General features: G+C 50.2%; 1 protein-coding gene across 1 annotated transcript; it reads left to right on the top strand.

The window, feature by feature from the left end:
* Window positions 1-5,388: 5,388 nt before the first annotated feature.
* Window positions 5,389-11,131, top strand: LOC142910729 (uncharacterized). Its single transcript, XM_076060125.1, has 6 exons — window positions 5,389-5,548; window positions 6,518-6,626; window positions 8,082-8,388; window positions 8,531-8,717; window positions 8,863-9,425; window positions 10,398-11,131. The coding sequence occupies exons 2-6, from the start codon at window positions 6,541-6,543 to the stop codon at window positions 10,575-10,577; spliced, it is 1,323 nt and encodes a 440-aa protein (XP_075916240.1). The 5' UTR covers window positions 5,389-5,548; window positions 6,518-6,540; the 3' UTR covers window positions 10,578-11,131.
* Window positions 11,132-27,093: the final 15,962 nt, after the last annotated feature.

The raw sequence follows: 27,093 nt of genomic DNA, 5'->3' as shown, positions 1-27,093 counted from the left end.
GTGTGTGTGTCTGTGTGTGTGTCTGTATGTGTGTCTGTGTGTGTCTGTGTGTGTGTCTGTGTGTCTGTGTGTGTGTCCGTGTGTGTGTCTGTGTGTGTCCATGTGTGTGTGTCTGTGTGTGTGTCTGTGTCTGTGTGTGTGTCTGTGTGTGTGTGGAAGCGTAACACATTGTAGTGTAGTGGTTAGCGCTACGCTGCGCTACAAACCCGGCGACCCGAGTTCGATTCCCGCTCACGGCCACCACCGGTGACGATTATTTTAACCGGTCCTGGGCCTCCCCTAGGTCGTCTCAGCCTCAAACGAGTAACTGCTGTGGTGTGTGAACATCCCCACTGGGGAGACAAAGGCGGCCGGGCGTTGTGGATCGAAGTCCTGGGCGAAGCCGGGTAGTACAGCTAGTATTTTATAATCAAGGCCATCTGTCACACTTATAACGTACTCGGTACATGCTGTCAGCTCCACTGAAACAAATTACGTAATTATCTTCATTATGAAAATCATGCAGGTCAATCACCGTGGCGTCAATTATTTTGAAAAATATTGCAGAGCATTAATGTAATGGACGATGCCCATTTATTAACGACGTTAACGAACCTATTTGTTATTGATGTTTTAGTTTTTCCCGGTCAGGAAATAAAATAAATTTAAACCAGCTACAACAATCACGGGGATATGACGGTATCTAGCAGATGGATCGTACGATCATCACGGATCGTACGATTGTTGTTGATACGGCGTAGTATCACCACGTCGCGAGGACCCTGTGTAGCGTCGGACATATACAGCACGTGCTGCCCGGTGTCTACTTACCTGTGGTTGGGGGCACAGTCAAATTGGGGGTGCCACCCTGCGCTGGGGAGAGACAGGGAGCCGGGACGTTGAGGGGCCGGGTTCTCCCCCCACCGACCCCGGGTGAGGGGTTGGGGATTTCTTCCAGAGCCATGATGATAAACAAAGGCAGGCCAAGCCCACTTTACCACGCCATTTGCTTAATCGGGACAGTTGCACGCACGCCTCTTAACTATGCTCAGATATATTATTGGTTCTTTCGGTAAAGTCACGTTGAAGGGAAACAATAAAATAATAGAATATATATAAAACAATAAAATTCTCACGACGTTTCGACCGCAACACAAGCAATCATCATCAGGTGTGAAAACCTGATGATGACTGCTCGTGTTGCGGTCGAAACGTCGTGAGAATTTATTGTTTTATATATTTGATTATTTGATTGTTTCCCTTCTACGTGGTGACTTTACCGAAAGAACCAAGAATATGAATCACTGCAGTCACGAAAGCTTCAAATCAAAATTCATGCTCAGATGTGTTTTTGGCGTCTTTTTTTCCCCCCAAACGTTATTCCAGAAACGTGCGTTCCGTATGACGTCACGTGACGAAGTGTCCGTCTGGAACTCTCGCGAAGCGGAGCGGCGGCCTCCACCACCCCTCCCCCCTCCCCCCGGCTCGCGAGGCGGATTTCGCAAGCGTTTCTGAGATTCCCTTCAAATGACCTTCGATTGACACACACACCCACCAGGAGGAGGGGGCACAACACTTCACGTCGATGCCCTGCGACGAGGCGAACAAACAGCATGTTGATTGGACGAGTCGAATTATGGTGAGAAAAAAAATATTTATTTGTGTAGAGCTGGAACTTGGCCCAAATTAAGTGAGAACTATTTTTAGCACGATGGTTAGCGTAGTCGTTGGTGATTTGGCCGACATCAAATGTACACATTTAAGGGTACGGTTTAAACATTAGGCGGTTGTTGCTTGGATTCAAACCCAGGGTCTCGGCGATTCTGGCTCAATGCCCTCGCTGCAGATCCGTCCATCCGTCCGTCCCAACGACACTCAAGATAAACAACTGGAGCTGCTCAGAAATCCATCAGCAAAAAAAGGCATTTTGAGATGAAATTGGGTTTCAAATAGATTTCAGTGAGGTGCTGCTCAGTTAGTCCTGAAATTTGCGGATAAAATAAAAACCAAACAGACGAATACATGATCATAGGGGTTTTCCCCTTTTCTCCTGGCAACGAAACAGCGGCGTTAAGATGTTAAAACACCAAAACTGAAACCTTTTAACAAGGAATCACGTTGCTGCATTAACCACAATGCTTGTGGTCAGAATGCAAACAAAAACAACACACTCTGATAATATTTGATGATGCATTGTCTTTGAAAACTGATTGGCCCACACCAGAGACAGCTTTCTTAGGAGCCTCGTCTCAGACGGTGTTAGACCAGAGGACGCCAAAAGGCCAAAAATGCGTCTCTGGTGTAGACCCAAGCAGTTTCAAAGACAATGCATCATCATATATGATCAGAGTACGTTTTTTGTTTGCATTTTGACCACAAGCATTGTGGTGAATGCAGCAACGTGATTCCTTGTAAAAGGTTTCAGTTTGGCGTTTTAACATCTTGACGCCGCTGTTTCGTTGCCAGACAAAAAGGTGGACAAACCTACCATCACTTTTTGGCGCTGGCAAAAGGAGGTCCCAGGATGAAGACAAATGTTGTCTGACCATTGTCGCGCGTGGCAGGACTTGTAACACACAAACTACATTCTGCTGCAAATCATGAATTACCTCCGTGATAGAGGTGTTTTTTGTGTTAGATCGCGTAAATATATGTGTCGTTAAACCCGCCACCACCCGACGCAGCCAGTTAGTTTGTCCCGTGAACAGAACGTGGCCCAATTCGTCACTAGCACGGCAACAGCGGTGCGCTGGAGAGCAAAGCCCAAACATGAACAACGTGAACACGACGTTTCGTCAGTAATCACAACAAGCAGCTTCACCGACGTTCGGTGCTTCTCGGCTATCGGCCGTCAGAGGGGCCTGGCCGGATTTCCCTTGCCGCCCCTCTGGGCATCACCGACCGAGACCCCCAGCCGACGTGACTCTTGCGTCACGTGCTGCGCCGCCCCCGGCCGTTCGTTCGTCCGGCCCGGGGAATGAATCTCGTCACTTGGGGACCGCGACAGTCACCAGGGGCCCTTCTTGATGACGGAGTGGCCTTGGCAAATCCCCCCAAGACTTTACAATCAGCGGTGCAGATTTGTTGTGTGGTAACACCGCAGTGCCGCTGCAATGCCAGCGCTTTTAAAGCGTAGGCCGATCAATGATTTTACTTTCGTCGGAGGATGTCTCTGTTTAAGACAACATCATGGTTTATAATGGCTGCTGTGAATTATACGAAGCATTTCTGAACGGTTTAACACGTAGCAGGCTGTAACGAACATTATCATCCACGAGAGGTTTTTGTGGGGTCAGATCGCGTACAAATATAAATGTTGTGTCGTTAAAACCCGCCACCACCCGACACAGCCAACCAGTAAGGGTTGTCACATGAACAGAACGTGGCCGATTCGTCACTAGCACAGCACGAGTGTGTAGTGTAGTGTATAGTGTAGTGTATATTAGTGTATAGTGTAGTGTATAGGGTAGTGTATATTAGTTTATAGTGTAGTGTATATTAGTGTATAGTGTAGTGTATAGTGTAGTGTATAGTAGTGTATAGTGTAGTGTATATTAGTGCATAGTGTAGTGTATAGTAGTGTATAGTGTAGTGTATAGTGTAGTGTATATTAGTGTATAGTGTAGTGTATAGTAGTGTATAGTGTAGTGTGTACTAGTGTATAGCGCAGTGTATAGTGTAGTGTATAGTAGTGTATAGTGTAGTGTATAGTGTAGTGTATAGTGTAGTGTATAGTGTAGTGTATAATAGTGCAGTGTATAGTGTAGTGTATAGTAGTGTATATTAGTGTATAGTGTAGTGTATATTAGTGTATAGTGTAGTGTATAGTGTAGTGTATAGTAGTGTATAGTGTAGTGTATTGTGTAGTGTATATTAGTGTATATTGTCGTGTATGTCAGTGTATAGTGCAGTGTATAGTGTAGTGTATAGTAGTGTATTGTGTAGTGTATAGTGTAGTGTATATTAGTGCATAGTGTAGTGTATAGTGTAGTGTATAGTGTAGTGTATAGTGTAGTGTATATTGGTGCATAGTAGTGTATAGTAGTGTATAGTGTAGTGTATAGTAGTGTATAGTGTAGTGTATATTAGTGTATAGTGTAGTGTATAGTGTAGTGTATAGTGTAGTGTATATTAGTGTATAGTAGTGTAGTGTATAGTGTAGTGTATAGTGTAGTGTATAGTGTAGTGTATAGTGTAGTATACTAGTACAGAACACCGGTTGTGTGTTGGACAGCCAAGCCACGACATTAACAAACTGAGTACCATGACGTTTCGCCATTAATCACAACGAGCTTCAGGTGACAGCTAGCCAGCTCTCCAACACACAACCGGCGTGCTGTACCAGTGACGAATTGGCCACGTTCTGTTTACGTGACAACCCTCACTGGTTGGCTGTCTCGGGTGGCGGCGGGTTCAACAACACAACATTTACACATTTACGCGATCTGACCCCAAAAAACCTCCGTTATTGATGAATTTGTTAACACATTCGCGGGCTTCCGTTGACTTCTGTTCTTCACCGTATGGCTCTGCCTTGAATAACTCACCCACGAGCGAGGAGGGCCTTTGACAGACCGCGCGGTGTTGTACGGTAGAGCGTAGTGACCCGTGAGAGTGCAGCGATCACTCAACATAGACGTTGGACTTCTTTCGCGCCGTACGTGGCAATCCAAACAATTCCTTACATGGGAAAAAAACCAATGAATAACGATTGAATGATTACCAATCTATTATATAATTACAATACCCGCTCCGCCTCAAATCACCGCACCAGACTGGGTTAAATGATGACGTCACCCTGCTGCTGCTCTATTTAAGACCGGGAGCAAGTGGAGAGGGCTTCACCATTCTGGCAAATCGCCCGTTGATACTGAATGTAATTACCAGCGAAACGTCGTACTACTCAAAAAATGTAAATGATGTTGATTCACTCTTCAACACACCGATTGGCTAAAGCAGTGAACTATTTGTCTTTTTTAAACGTGACACTTTTTTTACTGTTTGGCTGTGTCGGGTGGTGGAGAGTTAAAACACATTAAATAACACGATCTAACCCAAAAACCTTGATTGTGAATAATATTGGTCGCGAAAGCCTACGTGTTAAACTCAACATAAATAATATGTCGAGAAAACCACGTATACGCATCTGCGTGAACGTGGACAACGTTGCGGACATAACCCACCCCCCAAGTCTATCACTGTGGCAGTCAGAGTGATGGCGTTGGGGGCAGGGTGTCTCTTGATTGATGAGGAGCGAGGGACGCACGTGGGGAGGGGGGCAGGGCTTTGTGGAAAGTGGCTGCAGGTGTGTGTGGGATGAGATCATCTCGGGAGCACGTGGACTCGTGATGAGCACGCCGTGATGACTAATTTGACAAACAACAAGATCTATAAAAGGGCCCTCCGCTGACACTGCGGGGGTGTGGATTCCACTGCCTGCCTGCCCGCCTACCTGCCCGCCTGCCTGCCTGCCTACCCGCCTGCCTGCCCCACCTGCCTGCCCTGCCTTCCTGCCTGCCAGCCTACCTACCTGCCTGCCAGGCTGTGTACCTGCCTGTGCACCTGCCAGGTGAGACTGCCGACGACGGGGAAACTCGTCCACGGCCCGTGGAGCACGTCCCGAAGTGTCGCACCGTTTGCAATCGGAATGGCGCCACATTGCGGGCGAGTTTTTTTTCGTCTTCACGCGAAAGGATTTCGCTCCTTAGCCGCTTCGCCCCGAAGGGAGCGAGCGAGTGGTCAAACTTCCGGCCTTAAAAATATAAATATGATGAACGTAGGTGGAGTCAATTCTTGACCCTATTTCAGTTCCCTCGCTCACAGCCAACGCCAGTGACGATTATCTGAACCGGTCCTGGGCCTCCCCTAGGTATACTCGGCCTCAAATGAGCACACCTGGTGCGATGGGTAGACCTCGCCACAGGGGAGACAAAGGCGGCCGAGCGTGGCGCCGCTACTCGCTAACGGTACTTGCCTCGATGGTCTAAGGCTTGCACGGGGGACCTTTGTCTTTGTGTGTGCGTGTGCAAGTGTTTCACGGTGGGGAGCATGAAACTCCCCGGCCCATCGCGCTCTTCAGACGATACCGGGGAGACTCATCATCCTCACATGCCCTCACCCCCCTCCACCAGCAGCCACGCTCCATTGAGACTACCGTAGTTTCAAGCATGTAACCCGCAGAAATTCAGATAGCCCGCACCTCCATATACCCCGCATGCATTCATAGATTTAACGTCGTTACCGCAGCTTAATTCCATCGTACCCACCAGAGTGACGGCAGTCGAGTTGGTCACGATCACTGTGGCTAGGAGATGTTAACTCCCTCGCCTGGTACGCAAGCGGTCGTGGGTTCGATCCCGCGTACCACGCGAGGTAATGAACATCTCCCAGCCACCATGGTGGTGATGATGATGATGAGCGAGACGTGAAAACTCAAAACATACGGCAGCGGGCATCGTCAGGGTCGAACCCACGACCTCTTGTGTACCAGGCGAGGGAGTTAACATCGTCACCACCGGGCCGCTTCTCTTCTGCGCAGCGCCGCTGACCACGAGGATTTCGATGGATCCCCTGCGACGTGTGGACTGGTTCCCGCTGGGGCTCTGCGCCTTGGCACAGCTGTGGGCAGTCGCCAGCGCCTCCTTGTGGTGACTGCAAGCCGCCGCCACTGCCGCTGTCTTCGTCCTCACTGCTGCGATGAGAGCTCACAAGTTTCGACGTCGATTTGAGCAACCTTCTTACCTTGCCTCTATTTTGCACACTCAATACGGTTGTTGTACGGGATTTTTTTTATCGTGTGCGTGTATATACATCACATATACAGTATCTAGCGCGGTATATTGGGGCACCATGGTGGCTAGGAGATGTTGACGACCTCGGCTGTTATGCAGGAGGTCGTGGGTTCAATCGCGACCTTGACACATGCCGTATATTTGGAGTTGCTATATTTTCCCCGTGGTCGTCTTAAGAATTTTTATTCCGGGGTCCTCCGATTATTCCCTCCACATTTAGAAGCACGCGTTGAGAGTGTTTGCCTACTGCTGTAAGTGTCAGCGTGATGATCGCCAGGTCGCCGCTGAGGAAAGAGTCACTTGGCTCGGCCGGGGTCTTGCGCGCTAAAAGACAATCGCTTGTTTCCCATCCTGCGCCCATGTAGCGTCCTCCTCCGGCGTGCGGCACGCACACGCACAGTCGGAGACGATGCAGTCGCAGGAGGCACCGTCTCTTATTTCCGTTACACCAACTCCGGCCTCTCTCTCTCGACCACGCTGCCGTACAGCCGCGGCCCAGACACGACCCTGAACCGCGTTGCGTCGACCGAGACGACCAACCGCTGTCCGGCCGCACAATTACCGGTGAAGGCGACAATGAGAAGAAGAGTCCATTCCCAGTACCGGCAGCCCGGAGCGCTCTCACCGCTGCTTTTATATTGCCCCTGGCCCCTGGCCTGGCCTGGCCCCGCCCCTGGCCCTGCCCTGGCCCCGCCCCTGGCCCCACCTCCCTTCTCAAACCAACCAGAGGGTTCCAGGGGCCTCCCTCCCTGTGAGGTCTTCCGTGACCCTTGCCCCGGTTCCTCCGCCCTGCCGGCACGCAGCGGCCGTGTGTAGACTCTCGACGGCGTGAGTGCACTCGCTGTCCACAGCAGTTGCCGCCGCTGGACAGCGGTCGGCGCTGTGTCACTACACAACTTCAGAGAAGAATAACTCGTGTGTGTGTGTGTGTACATCGTGTAATATTCAAATTTACAAACCTGTAGAAATTCCACAGATATTTGCTCTATTTAACTTTTTATCATGTAGCACTTTTTCAGGAGAGGCCTGGCTATCGCACTTTATAGCTCAAGCAAGTGGCCGATATCATCATCACGTGGTGATTTATAGCAGCAGCCAAATCACTCCAAACGCGTAGAGACGTTGATTCTAAACCAGAGGGACCTGGAGATGAATCCACGCAACCACGGAGAGAGACATGCAAACTCAAAACGTACATGCAGCAGCAGGCATTTTTTAAGGGGTTGGGATCGAACCCACAACTGCCTGCGTACCAGGCGAGGTAGTCAACATCCCCCGGCCACCGTGACTTCCGCCCCCATCCCTCTGCAGGTCGCTCGCACTGTGGGTCCCCAACTTTGACCCCTCCGAGTATCGGCCGCTGTGCATTTGGGTGCCGGGGCTGTCTCCCGCACAGCGCAGAATATGCCTGCGGCACCGGGACCACGTGGCGCACGTGGCCGAGGGCGTCCACCTGGCGCTGTCCGAGTGCCGGCACCAGTTCCAGGGCAAACGGTGGAACTGCACCGTGCCTGGCGCGGAGGACGCACTGGACCTCGTGGCCAAGTCGGGTAAGGGGTCAGAGCGAGCCCGCCACATCCACTCGCACCTAAGGTGCCCGACCGCTTCCCCGAGACACGCACACAGAAGCTTTTTTGGGGGGGGAAAGGGGGGGGGTCGGGGGGGGTCGCCCACCTCCCACCCCTACGCGACTCTGCTTCGGAGTTCCCGCGTTCCTCCTCCAGGGGTTTCCCCCTCCCCTACGCGACTCTGCTTCGCAGAGTTCCCGTCCTCGGGCAGCGAGAGATGTCCGCGGGCGGCCCAAGCGGCCGCCCCGTTATCCCGATGGCAACCGCCTTCGCTCTGGGCCAGTGCCAGGCTGCGGCTCGCTCGCTTCACTGCTCCTGACGCTCCTGGCACGCCTCTTGGGGGTCCCGGACGTCCCACCGGCCCTAGTTCGCTCCCCAGGTCGGCCGCTGTAAAAGCAGCGATCGTAATACCCGTCACCTGATCGTTTCCCTGTCCCGAGATCTATTCCGCGGAGTTGGAGACGGCGCTCGGCTCCTACCCGCGGCGACGATCCCCCTGGTCCCCACTCGTGTCGGTCCTTGAGGGTGGGAGCTCTCCCCAGCCGCTCGTGCTGCTGCCGCTTCTGAGCTGCGCGCCCCCACGCCGCCGATTCGGGGGCTCTCCTTTCGCAGGGCCGCGGAGCCCATTGTTCGGTCCCCGGGCAAATCCCGTGAGAGGGGTCTGTCTCTAAATAGGCGACGTTTTCCCTACCACCTGCTTGGCGTGTTCTCCCCCAAAACCCCTTCCCACACCGGTCTGGCCGCACCGTCTCCAGCTGACGGGGCGGGCTTCACGCACGACGCCCCCCTGGGAGTCTCCCCAGGCTCGCGCGAGGCCGCGTTCGTCTCCGCCGTCACCGCTGCCGGAGTGGCCCACGCGGTGGCGCGCGCCTGCCGCCAGGGGGCCCTGCAGGGTGCTTGCTCCTGGGTCGTTCCCCACGCCATGAAGCTACCGCCGGATGCTCGGCGGGGCGGCTCCGGAGACGACGTCGAATACGGATACCAATTCGCCAAGTGGTTCGTGGATGCGGGCGATCACAATCGTGGCAGCGGGCAAGGAGGGGAGTCTTTGGCGATGAATTTGCACAACAACGAGGCCGGCCGGCTGGTGAGTGGGTGAACGGGTGGGTTGTGCATGTGTGTGTATTGTCATTAAAAAAACAAATGTAATGGAAAAAAGTTATTTTATGCGATCAATGCAAATTAGGTTCGGCTTTGTCGGCTCGGGTTGTATTACCAATCGTGATTGATGCAATGATTCTCGCTTTAACTTTCACCGGTTATATTCTTGGTTCTTTCGGTGAAGTCATGTAGAAGGGAAACAATAAAATAATAAAAAAATAAAAATATGAACATTAAAATTCTCACGACGTTTCGACTGCAACACAAACAATCATCATCAAAATTTGAAGAAAAAAACACAACTTTTTTCAAATTTTCTTGCTGTGGTTTTCACACCTGATGATTGCTTGTGTTGCAGTCGAAACATCGTGAGAATTGAATTGGCTTATATATTTATTTATTATTTCATTTTTCCCTTCTACGTGACTTTACCGAAAGAACCAAGAATATTAATCCCTGCAATCACGAAAGCTTTAAATCAAAATTTTACCGGTTTATGTTTCAAGTACAATAACGTCTGGTCGCAGGATACAGTTCTTACATTTAAGATTATTGTTATGCATGAATCTTGATTTGAAGCTTTCGCGACTGCAGGAATCCACACCCCTTTGGGTTCTTTCGGTAAAGTCATCACGGAGGTAGAAAAAATAAAACGTCCACGCTGTTTTGATCGCAACACCACAAAGCGGTCGTCTTTAGGGCGAAAAAGCATACCCCAGCAGTTGAACTGCTGGAGCAGCGAGAGAGCCGTTACACACAGCAAGAGGTGATGTTTGTGGCGAAGGGCACGCTGGGTCTGAGCTGGAAAGGAATTCCATCCCCGGACGCAGGCACAGGTGCCGTCGTGACGTCACCGCCACTTGTTAGCGAACGGCGGTTGGTAGTGGCGATTATGATGGTGGCGGTGAGTGTGGTGGTGGTGGTGACGATGATGACGGTGGTGGTGGTGGTGCTGCAGGCGGTGTACAATCTGGCGTACATGGGCTGCAAGTGTCACGTGTTATTTGGCACCTGCATGCTGAAAATCTGCTGGCAGCAGCTCGCCGACTTTCGCAGCGTTGGAAACTTTCTGAAGGTGAGCTCACGGCTGCAGGTGATGAGACTGCACCCAGAGGAGGTGAGTGTGGGGTGGGAGTGACGAGGATGAAGCCTTCTAGATTTGAAGTTTCATGACCGCAAGGATCTTTCGGTAAAGTCACGGAGGTAAAGAAAATAAAAAATAAAAATATTTAAAAAATCACGACGTTTCGATTGCAACACAAGCAATCGTCATCAGGTGTGACAACCACAGCAAGAAATTTTGCTGAAGTGGGAAAGAAGCCGGAGTCAAGGGGTTTATACTGGGCATGGTGGGGGTGGGGGAACCATCACGTCACCATACATAGCAGGCGTTACCAAAAAGATTTCCAAAATCTTAAAAACAAGCACAAGATCCAGGTCCGATTCAGTACAGTACACAATCCCTGATCTAATCCCATCTGTGAAGGATGTCATTCCTGACATGCAATACCCTGGAGTTTACAAACTGAGTTGCATTTGTTTCGATTGTTACATTGGGGAAACGAAATGTCATGTCTCAGACCGTATCCGCGAGATTTGAAATACGGCAGGACTAAATTTTCCGCCATGGCTGATCACTGCTACAACGCCGTGGGCTCCCATGATATTGTTTTCTCCGAGACCAAAGTGCTCTGCAAGCCGTCTGGCTACCATTAAAGATTTGTTCATGAAGCCATCCAGATATACAAACACAGACATAACTTCAACCCAGAGGACAGATACAAACTGAGCAATCATTAAAATGTGTTATTAACCAAGTAAAATTGAACAGTTCATAGATGTTCCCTCTTATTTACCGGATACTAGTTTATTTTACAGAGTTAATTACATCGTCAGCGCTTGGCAGTGCGGCTATTTTGTTGCGAGTGCCACCATCCGTGTTGGCGGCAATCGTTGTAGATGCGTGGCTCTCTCCCCACTGGCCCCTCTTCCCGCACCTACAGCCCCGCCCACTCCCCCCCCCCCCTACCATGGCCAGTATAAACCCCTTGACTCCGGTTTCTCTCCCACTTCAGTAAAATGTTCTTGCTGTGGTTGTCACACCTGATGATGATTGCTTGTGTTGCAATCGAAACGTCGTGATTACATTTTCCCCAAATCGGTACGTCAGACGACAGCAAAAAAAACCCAACTGGGTGCGGAGTGTAAATGATGATAATTTAATTATCCAGGAAGTTACGCAGTGTCACGGGGACTCTCCACTTAGTAGGGCACCTTCGACATTTGGGTTTTTCATTTATTTTTAATCGCAGGATATTGTCAGCCAATGAATGAGTCGTGTGAACAAGCGTAGGAGGAAACCTGAGCACCCGGAGAAAAGCCGCTCCTTGCGCGAGGGGGGAAACACTCCACCCACGCCTCTGATTTTGCACGGTTGGCTACGTACGGTGCGATCAAAAGCTCAACGCGCGCAGCATTTTTATACGAACGGACAGCAGCCAAAAGGCATGGCGGTTAATCCACGATTGCTGCACCGCCTTCTGCTGGCGAGCCAGGGGTTATGGGCGCCTCCTCGGCGCTCACGGGCGAGGGAGTTTCGCAGCGTTCGTGCGGTGATCCACCTCCCCATCGCTGCCGCCCGCACGTGGCCCGCATCGCGGGTCACGTGCACATCGGTCGCCGCCGAACGATCGTGAAAGCGCTCGCACACGTGACACCTGCGTCTGTGTGGCTGTGGGTGGGGGGGTTTTTACGATGGCAATTTTGAAGGGTTCATCGTCATGAAGTGACCTCGCCCAAACATCGATTATGCATCATCATCGTTAACTCATCATCGTCGTCGTCGGCAGCAGCAGCAGAAACGGCAACTTTAACTCTCAATGCCCATCGTTATCACGGACACCGATTGTGCTCACTTGTTTTGACTTGGGTCGTAGGTCGTAGGTCAGATATAGCCCATCAATAGTACCGGTCAGAATGTGCCCTTACTCGGCTCTGTACGACCAACATGACGACCAACACTGACTCGCAGACACACGGGCAATCAAAGCTACCAATGATGTCGTGTAAAATTATGCCCACAATGATGAGGTCGAGTTGCCCATGGCTGGAATGTGAACTCACGAATGATTGATTGATTCGGAGACACGCAGCTCAAACGGCCAAGTTGAGGCCCTAGCCCCGGTGAGAGTGAGCGGTGTATCTTGTTGACTCCTGTCCATTTTAATTGATCCAAATACGACACGGTTCCTAATCTCTCTGGCTTGCGTGCCACCACGGGAGATGGAAAATTCGGATTTAGTAGGACTCTCCTCCTCCCTCCCACTCCCCCTCCTACCCTCCCTGCCTCCCTTGACTTTCCTGCCATGGACAGTTCTGAAGTCAGAATAATAAATTGGTTCCCGAGTAAAGGTCATTGAGCTATACTCTTTGGTTTTTTTCGGTAAAGTCACGTACGTACAAAATAAATAAAATAAATGAAAACTACATTTAGTTTTCAAATAAATAAAATAAAAGAAAACTACATTTAGTTTTCTTTTATTTTATTTATTTTGAAATTAAAACTAAATTTAGTTTTCATTTATTTTATTTATTTTTTCACCTACGTGACTTTACCGACAAAACCAAAGAGTATGAATCCTTTCAGTCACGACAGCTTCAAATCTGAAGAGTCATTGAGCTCATTTGTTTTCAAGGGTGCTGCGACTCTGCCCGCAGGCAACATCAAATCCATTTCAAGGTTACATACACAACATTTAAATAAACACAATTCAACATCACGCGCCTTGTCCTCTGATGACGAGAGATGTAACAATAAGCTATTAAGCGATGTTGTGTTATGGGTTTATGTTATTTGCCAGTGCGGTAGGGGGGGAGGGACCCTGCATGCATTACCGTCCAGTCGACCTTCCTGGCAAGGGGGCTGCCCAGTGGAGAGAGAAAAACGCCGCGGGATTTCCACCCCCGGGGGCTCCGCAAGCCTCGCGTCCTCGGGGAGATGGAACGCGAAAATTGGCAACAAACTCCCAGAGCCCCCCCCCCACTGTCCCCCCCCCCCCGTGGTGGGGGGACCACTGCCACTTTGCGAGCACCAAATAGTGGCGGTGGAGCCTGCAGAGAAGACCTCGGTGAGTCCCAGGACCGGTTACACAGAAACACAGAGACACACAGAGACACTACACAGACAGAGACACACACCACACAGAGACACTACACACACACCACACACACACAGACACGCCACACACACCACACGCACTACACAGACACTACACACACACAGACACGCCACACACACTACACACACACAGACACGCCACACACACCACACACACCACACACAGATACAACAACAACAACAACAACCGCCATTCGCCACTAAGTGGCAGTGACGTCACCACGACGCTTGTGCCAGGCTATGTGCACCCTGAGGCCACGTGAAGTGTCGAACGCCCGCTGGCAGGAGGTCACGGGGCAGACCCAGGTGCCACGGGTCGACTGACTGAGATGACTGGCTGATGCACCACCTGTGCCCCCTACTGTGCCAACCTGCTGTGCTTTAGCCACCCGGCGCTCCGCTCGTTGTTGTGAGCGTCGCTCCTCCGCCCTCCGTTGTTGTTGGAGGGCGACTGCCTCCAACTGCCCAGTAGCATCCTTCACGAGCCTCCTCCACAGAGGCCGATCTTGACACCGCTGGTACCAGTCATCGGCAAGTCCACTCAGCTCCACGTCCTCCTGTACCACATCACTCCATCTCTTCTCTAGCCCGTGCCGCGCCCGCTTAGCCCCCTCAATCCGGCCAAACAAAAGCTGTTTCGGCATGCGGTGGCTGGGCATGCGGGCTACATGACCCAGCCATCGCAGCCTTGCCTGCCGGAGGAGCTCACCGATGGGACCCTGCCCAGATCTTTCAAGGATTTGTGAGCTCCTCACACAATCCAGTCTGGTTAAACCCAGGATGGATCGTAGGCAGGCCAGCCTAAATGTTTCTAACCGGCGAAGATGTTCCATTAGGGGGGTCCACGTTTCGCAAGCGTAGAGAAGGGAGGGAATGACCGTGGCCGAGAAGACCTGAAGCTTAGTGCGGAGCGACAGACCAGGTAGCTTCCACACAGCGTTACGCAACCGATGAAAAGATATTGCCGCTCGACTGATTCGGAGTGAGACCTCTGCTGTTAAACTGGAGCCAGTCATAAGCACACTGCCCAGGTATGGGAAACTCTCCACTCTCTCCACAACTGCCCCATCACCGATTGGGAGTTGTGGGGGTGGAGTGTCCGATGGTACAAAATACCCAGGCAGGTGCTTAGTTTTGGTGGGGCTGATGGTAAGGCCCCACCTCTTAGTGGCACGCTCCAGTCTCAGCAGCAGCGTCTCCAACTCCTCCTCTGACTGAGCAGCTATTACCAAGTCATCAGCATACATAACGTGGTTGAGCAATCGGGAGCCATCCCTTGACCGCACCCGGGCATCGATTAGCCTCCCATTATATCTGTACCATATGGAGATTCCCCCGGTACAGCTATTGAAGGCTTCACGAACTACGTGGTCAAAATAGATGTTAAATAATGTGGGAGCCAGAGGACATCCCTGTCGCACCCCAAGGTGTACAGGGAATGGCTCTGACTCCCGGCCACGTAGTTTTACCCGGGCCCGCTCACCATCATGAAGGTCCTTAATGATCGTGAGCAGAGGGTCAGGTACTCCAAAAGCACGAAGAACGACCCAGAGCCCAGGCCTACTGATGGTATCATAGGCCTTGACCAGGTCAATAAAGCAGAGATGTAGGTCTTGTTGGAATTCCCTACACCTCTGCTGTAGCAGACGGACAGAAAATATGGCATCTGTGCAGGACCGCCCTTTCCTGAAACCGCATTGGGGCTCCGCAAGCCTCTCCTCAGCGTGCCTGGCAAGGCGATGCTGAATAATCCTTGCCAGGACCTTTCCCGGCACACTGAGGAGTGAGATGCCCCTGTAGTTGTTACAGTCTGTGCGGTCCCCCTTCTTAAAAAGGGGGACCACCAGGGCATCCTTCCAATCCTGCGGAACCCGTCCAGCGGTCCAGACTGTTGTTATGATGTCATATAGGGCAGTCTGTGCACAAACGCCACCCTCCCTCAGCATTTCGCTTGGGAGATCATCTCTGCCTGCTGCCTTTCCTGGTCTCAGACTCCGGATCGCCTTCAATACTTCCTCAGCAGATGGCACCTCAGCCAGCCACTCACAGGGGGTGACTTCATCCAATATTTGAGGCACCGCATCCTCAGCAGGGTCATCCTCACTTTGTGCCACGATGTTTTCCTGGCTGAGGGATATTCCCTTCCCCAGGACCTCACAGAAATGCTCAGCAAATCTGTGAACCTGTTCCTGGGGGTCGGAAATTGGATCACCGTTTTTTCCCCTATTGATGGTAACAGGTGTGGCGCTGCAGGTTACTTTTTTGATGGAGTTAAATAGAGATTTGTGATCACGGGCCACTGAGGCAGACTCCATCCCCTCAGCAACCCGCGACCACCACCCATCCTTGCAGCGCCTCACGGCTCTCCGAACCTCCGAGCGAAGGCTGCGGTAAGCCTCCTCATTCTCTGACGTGGGATTCTGTAGCCGATGACAGTGGGCCTGTCGCTTTTTCTCAACCATCCTGAACAACTCCTCTGTCATCCAGGGTGTCTGGGGAGGTCTGGACCGCGTACCCAAAGCAGCCATTGCAGCTGCATGAGTCACAGTCCTAAACCTCGCCCATTTACCCTCGACATCAGGAGGAGTCGGGGACGATGCCAATCCCAGCCGCAAGCGATGATGAAATTCTCGCTTGCAACTTTCATCAGATAACTGAGACCAGGCCACTTTAGGTTGGAATGGGGTCCTGGGTGTACACCCACCACCGGAGTGGAAGAATGGCAGGCGCATCTTACAGATGACTAGTCGATGGTCAGAGGGCAGATCAGCTCCACGGTAGGTCCTGGTGTCAAGGACATGGGCTCGCATTCGCTGGTCCGTCACTATGTAGTCCAGCAGATGTTCTTGCTTGGACCCGGCATGCATCCATGATGTTGTGTGGATGCGCCGATGCCGGAACAGCATGTTGGTAATTACAAGCCCATGGGCTGCACAAAAATCTAGCAGCCTCCTACCGTTGTTATTGAGCTGATCTGGCCCATGCCCTCCAATCACTCCAGACCAGGTGCCAGTATCATGACCAACTCGGGCATTGAAGTCACCCAACATGATGACTCTATCCCGAGGGGCCACTTTAGCCAGCACCTGTGACAGGAGGTCATAGAAGGCATCTGACTCATCGGCTTTGCCTGCATCCCTCCACGGATATTCATCTTCGGTGGGGGCATAAGTAACCACGACCACCATTCCTCGCCTCCGGTTGATGGGAAGGCGAGCCCAAAGTAGCCTGGGGCTTACAGCTTCCCACACCTCACCGCCACGCTCCCACGCCCCCTTCATTCTTTTGTTCAAAAGAAGACCCACACCCTGTTGTTTGGCAGTCTGCTGCCCCGAGTAGAGGACTGTCCACCCCTCATGGTGGCAGGAGCCAGAGCCGGTCCACCGGACCTCCTGAATGCCGCATAGATCCAGGCGATACCGGTCCAGCTCCCGACAGAGGAGTGGCAGCCTCTCCTCTGCAGTGAGCGTTCGAACATTCCACGTGGCCACCCGTAGTGGCTTTTCGTTGTTTCTGGAGTAGCCCCGAGGGTAGGTATTCAATCTCCTGGCTCCGCCAATTGGGGTTTGGCCAGGAGACGTCATAGACGCCTGGCCCCCCGGGGCCTTCGGCACAAGCTTAGTTGTTACATATTTAAGTTTAATTCGTGGTTTCGTGGTAATTAATTGAAGGTGGAGGGGTTACCAGCCCCTCGCACCCGTCCAGAGCCCCCGTTTAGCCCCTGTGGTGGACACATATGCCATGAGGGGAGGAGCCAATCAAAATTGGATCTCCCCCCACAGCGCTGTCCACGACAGAGTTGCCCGTCCGGCACCGCGAGGAGGTAGGGGGTTGTTTTGCCGGACCACACACAGATACACACAGACACACAGATACACACACACACAGAGACACTACACACCACACACACACAGACAAGCCACACACACCACACACAGACACGCCACACACTACACACAGAGACACTACACACACACAGACACGCCACATGCACTACACACACCACACACAGACACACCACACACACACAGACACGCCACAAATACCCCACACACAGACACACAGATACACACACAGATACAGACACACACACAGACACAACAACAACAACCGCCATTCGCCACTAAGTGGCGGTGACGTCACCACGACGCTTGTGCCAGACCATGTGCACCTTGAGGCCACGTGAAGTGTCGTACGCCCGCGGGCAGGAGGTCACGGGGCAGACCCAGGTGCCACGGGTCGACTGACTGAGATGAATGGCTGGTGCACCACCTGTGCCCCCTACTGTGCCAACCTGCTGTGCTTCAGCCACCCGGCGCTCCGATCGTTGTTGTGAGCATCGCTCCTCCGCCCTCCGTTGTTGTTGGAGGGCGACTGCCTCCAACTGCCCAATAGCGTCCTTCACGAGCCTCCTCCACAGAGGCCAATCTTGACACCGCTCGTACCAGTCATCGGCAAGTCCACTCAACTCCACGTCCTCCTGTACCACATCACTCCATCTCTTCTCTAGCCCGTGCCGCGCCCGTTTAGCCCCCTCGATCCGGCCGAACAAAAGCTGTTTCGGCATGCGGTGGCTGGGCATGCGGGCTACATGACCCAGCCAACGTTGCCTTGCCTGCCAGAGGAGCTCACCGATGGGACCTTGCCCAGATCTTTCAAGGATTTTTGAGCTCCTCACACAATCCAGCCTGGTTAAACCCAGGATGGATCGTAGGCAGGCCAGCCTAAATATTTCCATCCAGCGAAGATGCTCCATTAAGGGGGTCCACGTTTCGCAAGCGTAGAGAAGGGAGGGAATGACCGTGGCCGAGAAGACCTGAAGCTTAGTGCGGAGTGACAGACCAGGTAGATTCCACACAGTGTTACGCAACCGATGAAAAGAGATTGCCGCTCGACTGATTCGGAGTGAGACCTCTGCTGTTAAACTGGAGCCTGTCATTAGCACACTGCCCAGGTATGGGAAACTCTCCACTCTCTCCACAACTGCCCCATCACCGAATGGGAGTTGTGGGGGTGGAGTGTCCGATGGTACAAAATATCCAGGCAGGTGCTTAGTTTTGGTGGGGCTGATGGTAAAGTCTCAGCAGCAGCGTCTCCAACTCCTCCTCTGAATGAGCAGCTATTACCAAATCATCAGCATACATAACGTGGTTGAGCAATAGGGAGCCATCACTTGACCGCACCCGGGCATCAATCAGCCTCCATTATATCTGTACCAAATGGAGATTCCCCGGTACAGCTATTGAAGGCTTCATGAACTACGTGGTCAAAATAGATGTTAAATAATGTGGGAGCCAGAGGACATCCCTGTCGCACCCCAAGGTGTACAGGGAATGGCTCTGACTCCCGGCTATGTAGTTTTTTTACCCGGGCCCGCTCACCATCATGAAGGTCCTTAATGATCGTGAGCAGAGGGTCAGGGACTCCAAAAGCACGAAGAACAACCCAGAGCCCAGGCCTACTGATGGTATCATAGACCTTGACCAGGTCAATAAAGCAGAGATGTAGGTCTTGTTGGAATTCCCTACATCTCTGCTGTAGCAGACGGACAGAAAATATGGCATCTGTGCAGGACCGCCCTTTCCTGAAACCGCATTGGGGCTCCGCAAGCCTCTCCTCAGCGTGCCTGGCAAGGCGATGTTGAATAATCCTTGCCAGGACCTTTCCTGGCACACTGAGGAGTGAGATGCCCCTGTAGTTGTTACAGTCTGTGCGGTCTCCTTCTTAAAGAGGGGGACCACCAGGGCATCCTTCCAATCCTGCAGAACCCGTCCAGTGGTCCAGATTGTTGTTATGATGTCATATAGGGCAGTCTGTGCACAAACGCCACCCTCACACACACAGACACAGGCACACACACACACAGAGACACAGGCACACACACAGAGACACAGTGTATACACACAGTGTACACACACACACAGTGTATACACATAGTGTATACACACACAGTGTACACACAGAAACAGTGTGTACACACAGTAATGTCCATGTTGTAGTTGCTGAGCTCACGCACCCAAGGGGTCTCTGTTCAAGAGATGGAGCAATGGAAAATGAATCTAAATCAACATAAAACTCCATCCCCGCTCTGTGACGTCACCACTCAGCATGACCTCATCGGCGTGAAACGCCAGGGGGAGGTGTGCCTTGTTAGTGACGTCATGCCACCAAGGCATTCACCCCACCCCCGTCCACCGCGCCCTTGAGCGTGACGTCACTGAAGTAGGCGCCTAGTTCAGTTTCTTCTTCTTGCTGCTGTGCTTGTCCCACCTGATGACGATTGCTTGTGTTGCGATCTAAACGCCGTGATCTATTATTTGTAGCGTAATGTTTAGAATTTGCTACATTTTGACCCAGACGCCAGCATGCAACGGCCTACTCGTTTTGAATGACGCAACAATAGTACGGTGTACATACACTGTTAAGCAGATGGTGCGTATTTGTAAAATAACTTCTTGTTGTTACGATGTAACCTGTTGCAGGATATTTCACTGCAGTAATTCAATGTTGTTAATATGCCCGTCAATAATTTAAAGTGAATACTTGTCTGATTGTGCGCGTGCATGTAACATTTTGTCTGAGGGTCAAACATTGAATAAGTGATGTTAGGACAAAGTGTGTGTGTGTGTTTGAAAGTAACCTGTACAGAGAACTCAGGTGAGACCCGTTGTTCTTGTGATACAGGTCAAACGGTGTTTTGTGTTCCATGAAACATCTGGAGCAACTCATTGTCTTTGAAATAGGGAGCACGCTCGGATCATTCATCAGTTACAAGGCATACCACTTGAAAGTTACACGTATAGGAGGAGGTACATTCTCTACAACACGAATTGTAATTTTGTCTTACGTGTTGAAGTAGATTTTGTCGAACTTGGACTAGAAATGCTCCTTGCTGATTAAGGTCTGGATGTTCACAACCATGGCTTGAAGCAAGCCCCGCTGCTGTTGAGACATTGTCCACCAAAACCGGTCCACAGTTGGCTTGCACACACAGTGTACACACACACAGTGTACACACACACACAGTGTACACACACATAGTGTACACACACACAGTGTACACACAGTGTACACACACAGTGTACACACAGTGTACACACACACAGTGTACACACACACAGTGTACACACAGTGTATATACATAGTGTACACACACATAGTGTACACACACAGTGTACACACACACAGTGTACACACAGTGTATATACACAGTGTACACAGACATAGTGTACACACACAGTGTACACACACACAGTGTACACACACACAGTGTACACACAGTGTATATACACAGTGTACACACACACACATAGTGTACACACACAGTGTACACACACAGTGTACACACACAGTGTCCACCAAAACCGGTCCACAGTTGGCTTGCACTGAAGCAATGCTGCAGTAATTATGGACTCGCACGAAGGCCGTGGGATTTATATTTCGTGTTAAACATTCCTTTGTTTCGTGGAGAGACCGATTAAATTAAAGACGTCTTGTCTGCTGATCTTGTTCATATCTGTGTACATCGATATCCCACATTGCTTGCACGTACACACCACACGCAATTAAATCAATAAAAATAAGAACGACTTCCGGGCATTGCGAAGATCGAGGAATCTCTTTCAATGGAGCGAGTTCAGTGTGTTCGATTCAACATCTCTCTGTCTCTGTCCGTCTGTGTCGTCTGTTTGCCTCTGTGTTTCTCTCTGCCTGTGTCTCTCTGTCGTCTCTGTGTTCCTCTTGTCTGTGTCTGTCCGCCTGTCTTGTCTGTGTGTGTGTCTATCAGCGTCTATCCAACCGTATTCAACGACTGTCAGTAGCAACACGCGCCTGGTCAACTTCCACGGCCCGCGACTCAAACTCGTTTATCTGTAACTTTCGCACCGTACGTAGCAAACTGTGTTAATCCACGGGTCTCTGTGTGTGTATATAACTTCTTTCGCACCATACCTAGCCAACCGTGATAATCTATGGGTCTGTGTGAGTCTCTGTGTGTGTATCTGGAACTTATTTCGCACCGTACGTAGGCAACCGTGATAATCTATGGGTCTCTGTGTGAGTCTGTGTGTGTGTATCTGTGTGAGTCTCTGTGTGTGTATTTGTGTGTGTCTCTGTGTAAGTCTCTGTGTGTGTATCTGTGTGTGTCTCTGTGTGTGTCTCTGTGTGTGTATCTGTGTGAGTCTCTGTGTGTGTCTCTGTGTGAGTCTGTGTGTGTGTATCTGTGTGTGTCTCTGTGTGAGTCTCTGTGTGTGTCTCTGTGTGAGTCTCTGTGTGTGTATCTGTGTGTGTATCTGTGTGAGTGTCTGTGTGAGTCTCTGTGTGTGTATCTGTGTGAGTCTCTGTGTGAGTCTCTGTGTGAGTCTCTGTGTATCTGGAACTTATTTCTCACCGTACGTAACCGAACCTGCCCAGGATGAGCGGCTGGCATCTGTGGAGCTGTGGGCTGGGTAAATCTGTGAGCAGGAGCGAGAGACAATTCTGATCCCAAGCATTCACTACGTTATAAACAACATATTTGCACTCATAAGTCGCTTGCCTAATTGCACTCAGCAACTCGATGTTTCGTATCGAACCTCATCTCAAACAATGGAAGGGCGCCCCCTAGCGGCAGCTGCCCCTGTGTGGCACAAGGTGACCCTGCACCGACCTGCACGTGGCATGAGTCTGTCGGTAGGGGGCGATCATTACTGGAATTGCCACAATTTTGACCGTGACACCAACATGCAATGTGCGTTGTGAGTGACACAGTGGTTTGTTTGACATCCGCTGTTAAGCAGACTGCGCATGTTGTTGTGAATGTTACTGGAGTAGCCAGATGTGCCTGTCGGATTTGAACTTTGAACCTCAGCAATGAATAGAGAATGCACTACCATATTCCTGGTTCTTTAGGTAAAGTCACGTAGATAGAAAAATAAAAGATACAAATAATAAATTAACATTTTCATAATAAAAAATAATAAATAAAAATAATAAATTGAAAAAAAATTGATGAAAAGATGCCATGGGTCGACTGACTGAGATGACTGGCCAATGCACCACCTGTGCCCCCCACTACACACACAGTGTACACACACACACAGTGTACACACACAGTGTACACACACACACAGTGTACACACACAGTGTACACACACACACATTGTGTACACACACAGTGTACACAGTGTACACACACAGAGTACACACACACACAGTGTACACACACACAGTGTACACATACACAGTGTACACACACACAGTGTAAACACACACACACAGTGTATACACACACACAGTGTACACACACAGTGTATACAAATAATGTCCACGTTGTTGTTGTAGCTGAGCCCACACACCCAAGGGAGGGAGCAATGGAAAATGAATATAAATCAACTTAAACTCCAATCCCGCTCTGTGACGTCACCACTCAGCATTACTTCATCGGCGTGAAACGCCAGGGGGAGGTGTACCTCGCTAGTGACGTCATGTCACCAAGGTATTCCACCGCGATCTTGAGCGTGACGTCACCTCCGCTTGGTCACTGCCGATTGCGTTCCAGTGCCAATCCTTATTTGGGCAAAGCTACGCCCAGTGACGGCAACTCATTAACATAATGTGTTCGTTAAAGCCGTCGCGAGTTTATTGCGACGAGTTCATTGCCCACGACAAATGGGACGAGTGACATTAACATAATTTATTTATTCTCTAATTTATTCAGTTACGGAGCCGCTCATTGTGGGAGGAGCGTGTCTCGTACCCCGGATGTGACGTCATGGCACCTGCTGCTGCGTGACGTCACGAGGTAACAGGAAGCTATCGCTTCCTGCACTGAAATCCGAGGTGAGAAATTCTCATTGCGATTGTTGTGGTTGTGGTGGTGGTTGTGGTTGTTGTTGTTTACCAAGGTAGAGCCTCTCTCTCTCGTAGGGATGTCAATTGAGTAGCAGCGAGCATAGGAATCGATGTCCAGGTTGGAACTTTACAACGCGGGGCCTAGCCACGCGGGGCCTTGCCTCCTGCCCTCGCCTGATTGCGTTCACTTTAATTATCTCGCTTAAGCTTAATTTGTCTTCACCCGGCTCGCCACTTTGTAACTTTGTTTTATTGCAAATATTAACGCAGTTTTTATTTTCTTTTGTTAGCAGGCCAAGCCCGCTTGAGCTGCTATACCGCTCTTGTTATCAGAAGCGACCTGCCCACAACAACACAAGGTGAGGCTTTGTCAACGTGTGTGAATGTTTTGACTTAAAACTTTGGTGACTGCAGGAATTAATATTCTTGGTTCTTTCGGTAAAGTCACGTAGATAGAAAATAAAATAAAAACAGATAATCATTTTTCTTTTTTAAATGAAGCAAAAAACCCCACAACGTTTCTATGGCAACATTAATGTTGAAGATGCTAGAGCTTACAGGAATATTTGACATTTGCCCTCATTGCGTGCCATGACAGTGCTGTTTGCACAGTCACACAGAGTCACTGTAAGATGATTTTCTTGGTCGTGTTTTTGTTTTGTCGCTTGTTGTGGTTGCACCCGATTCAAGAGCCGAATGGCTCACGGGACTATAACCAAAATAAATCAAACTGAAAATCAAAAAACTGAAACCGCGTGATGAATTTTGGGAAAGTTTTTCACTGCATCTCCAAATATAAAAGGCAAAGTTGTGATTGTGTGTGTTGTCTGTTCAAAATGTTTAGCGTACTTCCCGACATGCAACAAACTGTAAATTTGCCATGTGGGTACTTTACAGACTGTACACCGTACAAACATTATACAAATACACTTTTGTGTTTTTGTTGGGGGGGGGGGGAGCTCAATAATGCATAGATTTTTTGCACGGCAAGTGAGCTGTGACGTCAAATCTGTCACGTGACCCTCGCATGTGGAAGCATCACGCATTGTAGTGTAGTGGTTAGCGTTGTCTGTGTGTGTGTCTGTGTGTGTGTGCCTGTGTGTGTGTGTCTGTGTGTCTGTGTGTGTGTCTGTGTGTGTGTCTGTGTGTGTTTGTGTGTGTGTGTGTCTGTGTGTGTGTGTCTGTGTGTGTGTCTGTGTGTGTATCTGTGTGTGTGTCTGTCTGTGTGTATGTGTCTGTGTGTGTCTGTGTGTGTGTCTGTGTGTGTGTGTATCTGTGTGTATGTGTCTGTGTGTGTCTGTGTGTGTGTGTCTGTGTGTGTGTGTCTGTGTCTGTCTGTGTGTGGAAGCGTAACGCATTGTAGTGTATCGGTTAGCGCTACGCCGCGCTACGAACCCGGCGACCCGAGTTTGATTCCCGTTCACGGCCACCACCGGTGATTATTAATTCAACCGCTTCTGGGCCTCCCCTAGGTCGACTCAGCCTTAAACGAGTAACTGTTGTGGTGTGAACATCGCCACTGGGGAGACAAAGGCGGCCGGATGTGGTGGATCCAAGTCCCGGGCGAAGCCGGGTAGTACAGCTAGTCGTGAATCCATGAATGAATATAGACGTGTAAGTCATGTGTGACTGTATATATTCATTCCTCCATGGCTCGTTACTGACGTGTAGATGGTGTGGATATTCTTATTTTCTGTCTGCAGCTGACGCTGGTCTGATGGAGCAAAGGCACTCAGCACAGCATCTCGGTACGACAAGTCAACAATGCGACCAGCGTGCTTACAGCACGGATCGGACTGGAAATTTGACACAGCACCAGAGAACTCGCACAGGAGAGAAACCCTTCAAGTGCACTGTGTGTGACAAGGCATTTGCATGGCCATCAGTTCTTCAGACCCACCAGAGAACTCACACAGGAGAGAAACCCTTCAAGTGCACTGTGTGTGTGAAGGCATTTTCACGGTCATCTGCTCTTAAAACACACCAGAGAACACACACGGGAGAGAAACCCTTCAAGTGCAGTGTGTGTGGGAAGACATTTTCAGATTCATTTGCTCTTAAAACACACCAGAGAACACACACGGGAGAGAAACCCTTCATGTGCAGTGTGTGTGGGAAGGCATTTCCAGATTCATCTAATATTAAAACACACCAGAGAACACACACGGGAGAGAAACCCTTCAAGTGCAGTGTGTGTGTGAAGGCATTTTCACGGTCATCTGCTCTTAAAACACATCAGAGAACACACACGGGAGAGAAATCCTTGTGCAGTGTGTGTGGGAAGACATTTTCTGATTCTGCTCTTAAAAAACACCAGAGAACACACACGGGAGAGAAACCCTTCAGGTGCAGTGTGTGTGGGAAGACATTTTCAGATTCATCTACTCTTAAAACACACCAGAGAACACACACGGGAGAGAAACCCTTCATGTGCAGTGTGTGTGGGAAGGCATTTCCAGATTCATCTAATATTAAAAAACACCAGAGAACACACACGGGAGAGAAACCCTTCAAGTGCAGTGTGTGTGGGAAGGCATTTTCGCGGTCATCTGCTCTTAAAACACACCAGAGAACACACACGGGAGAGAAACCCTTCAGGTGCAGTATGTGTGGGAAGACATTTTCAGATTCATCTACTCTTAAAAAACACCACATAACACACATGGGAGAGAAATCCTTCTTGTGCAGTGTGTGTGGGAAGACATTTTCTGATTCATCTGCTCTTAAAACACACGAGAAAACACACACGGGAGAGAAATCCTTGTGCAGTGTGTGTGGGAAGGCATTTTCTGATTCTGCTCTGAAAAAACACCAGAGAACACACACGGGAGAGAAACCCTTCAGGTGCAGTGTGTGTGGGAAGACATTTTCAGATTCATCTACTCTTAAAACACACCAGAGAACACACAAGGGAGAGAAACCCTTCAAGTGCAGTGTTTGTGTGAAGGCATTTCCGCGGTCATCTGCTCTTAAAACACACCAGAGAACACACACGTGAGAGAAACCCTTTAAGTGCAGTGTGTGTGTGAAGGCATTTTCGCGGTCATCTGCTCTTAAAACACACCAGAGAACACACACGGGAGAGAAACCCTTCAGGTGCAGTGTGTGTGGGAAGACATTTTCAGATTCATCTACTCTTAAAAAACACCACAGAACACACATGGGAGAGAAATCCTTCTTGTGCAGTGTGTGTGGGAAGACATTTTCTGATTCATCTGCTCTTAAAACACACCAGAGAACACACACGGGAGAGAAACCCTTCAAGTGCAGTGTGTGTGAAGGCATTTTCACGGTCATCTGCTCTTAAAACACACCAGAGAACACACACGGGAGAGAAATCCTTGTGCAGTGTGTGTGGGAAGACATTTTCTGATTCTGCTCTTAAAAAACACCAGAGAACACACACGGGAGAGAAACCCTTCAGGTGCAGTGTGTGTGGGAAGACATTTTCAGATTCATCTACTTTTAAAACACACCAGAGAACACACACGGGAGAGAAACCCTTCAAGTGCAGTGTTTGTGTGAAGGCATTTCCGCGGTCATCTGCTCTTAAAACACACCAGAGAACACACACGTGAGAGAAACCCTTCAAGTGCAGTGTGTGTGGGAAGGCATTTTCACAGTCATCTGGTCTTAAATCACACCA

Source organism: Petromyzon marinus, unplaced genomic scaffold, assembly GCF_048934315.1.
Source record: "Petromyzon marinus isolate PM22_M1 ecotype Great Lakes invasive population unplaced genomic scaffold, UKy_Petmar_22M1.pri1.0 PM_G_Scaffold_15, whole genome shotgun sequence".
Taxonomy (NCBI): domain Eukaryota; kingdom Metazoa; phylum Chordata; class Hyperoartia; order Petromyzontiformes; family Petromyzontidae; genus Petromyzon; species Petromyzon marinus.
The sequence above is the reverse complement of the archived record's forward strand: the minus strand, read 5'-3'. Positions and strand labels throughout refer to the sequence as shown.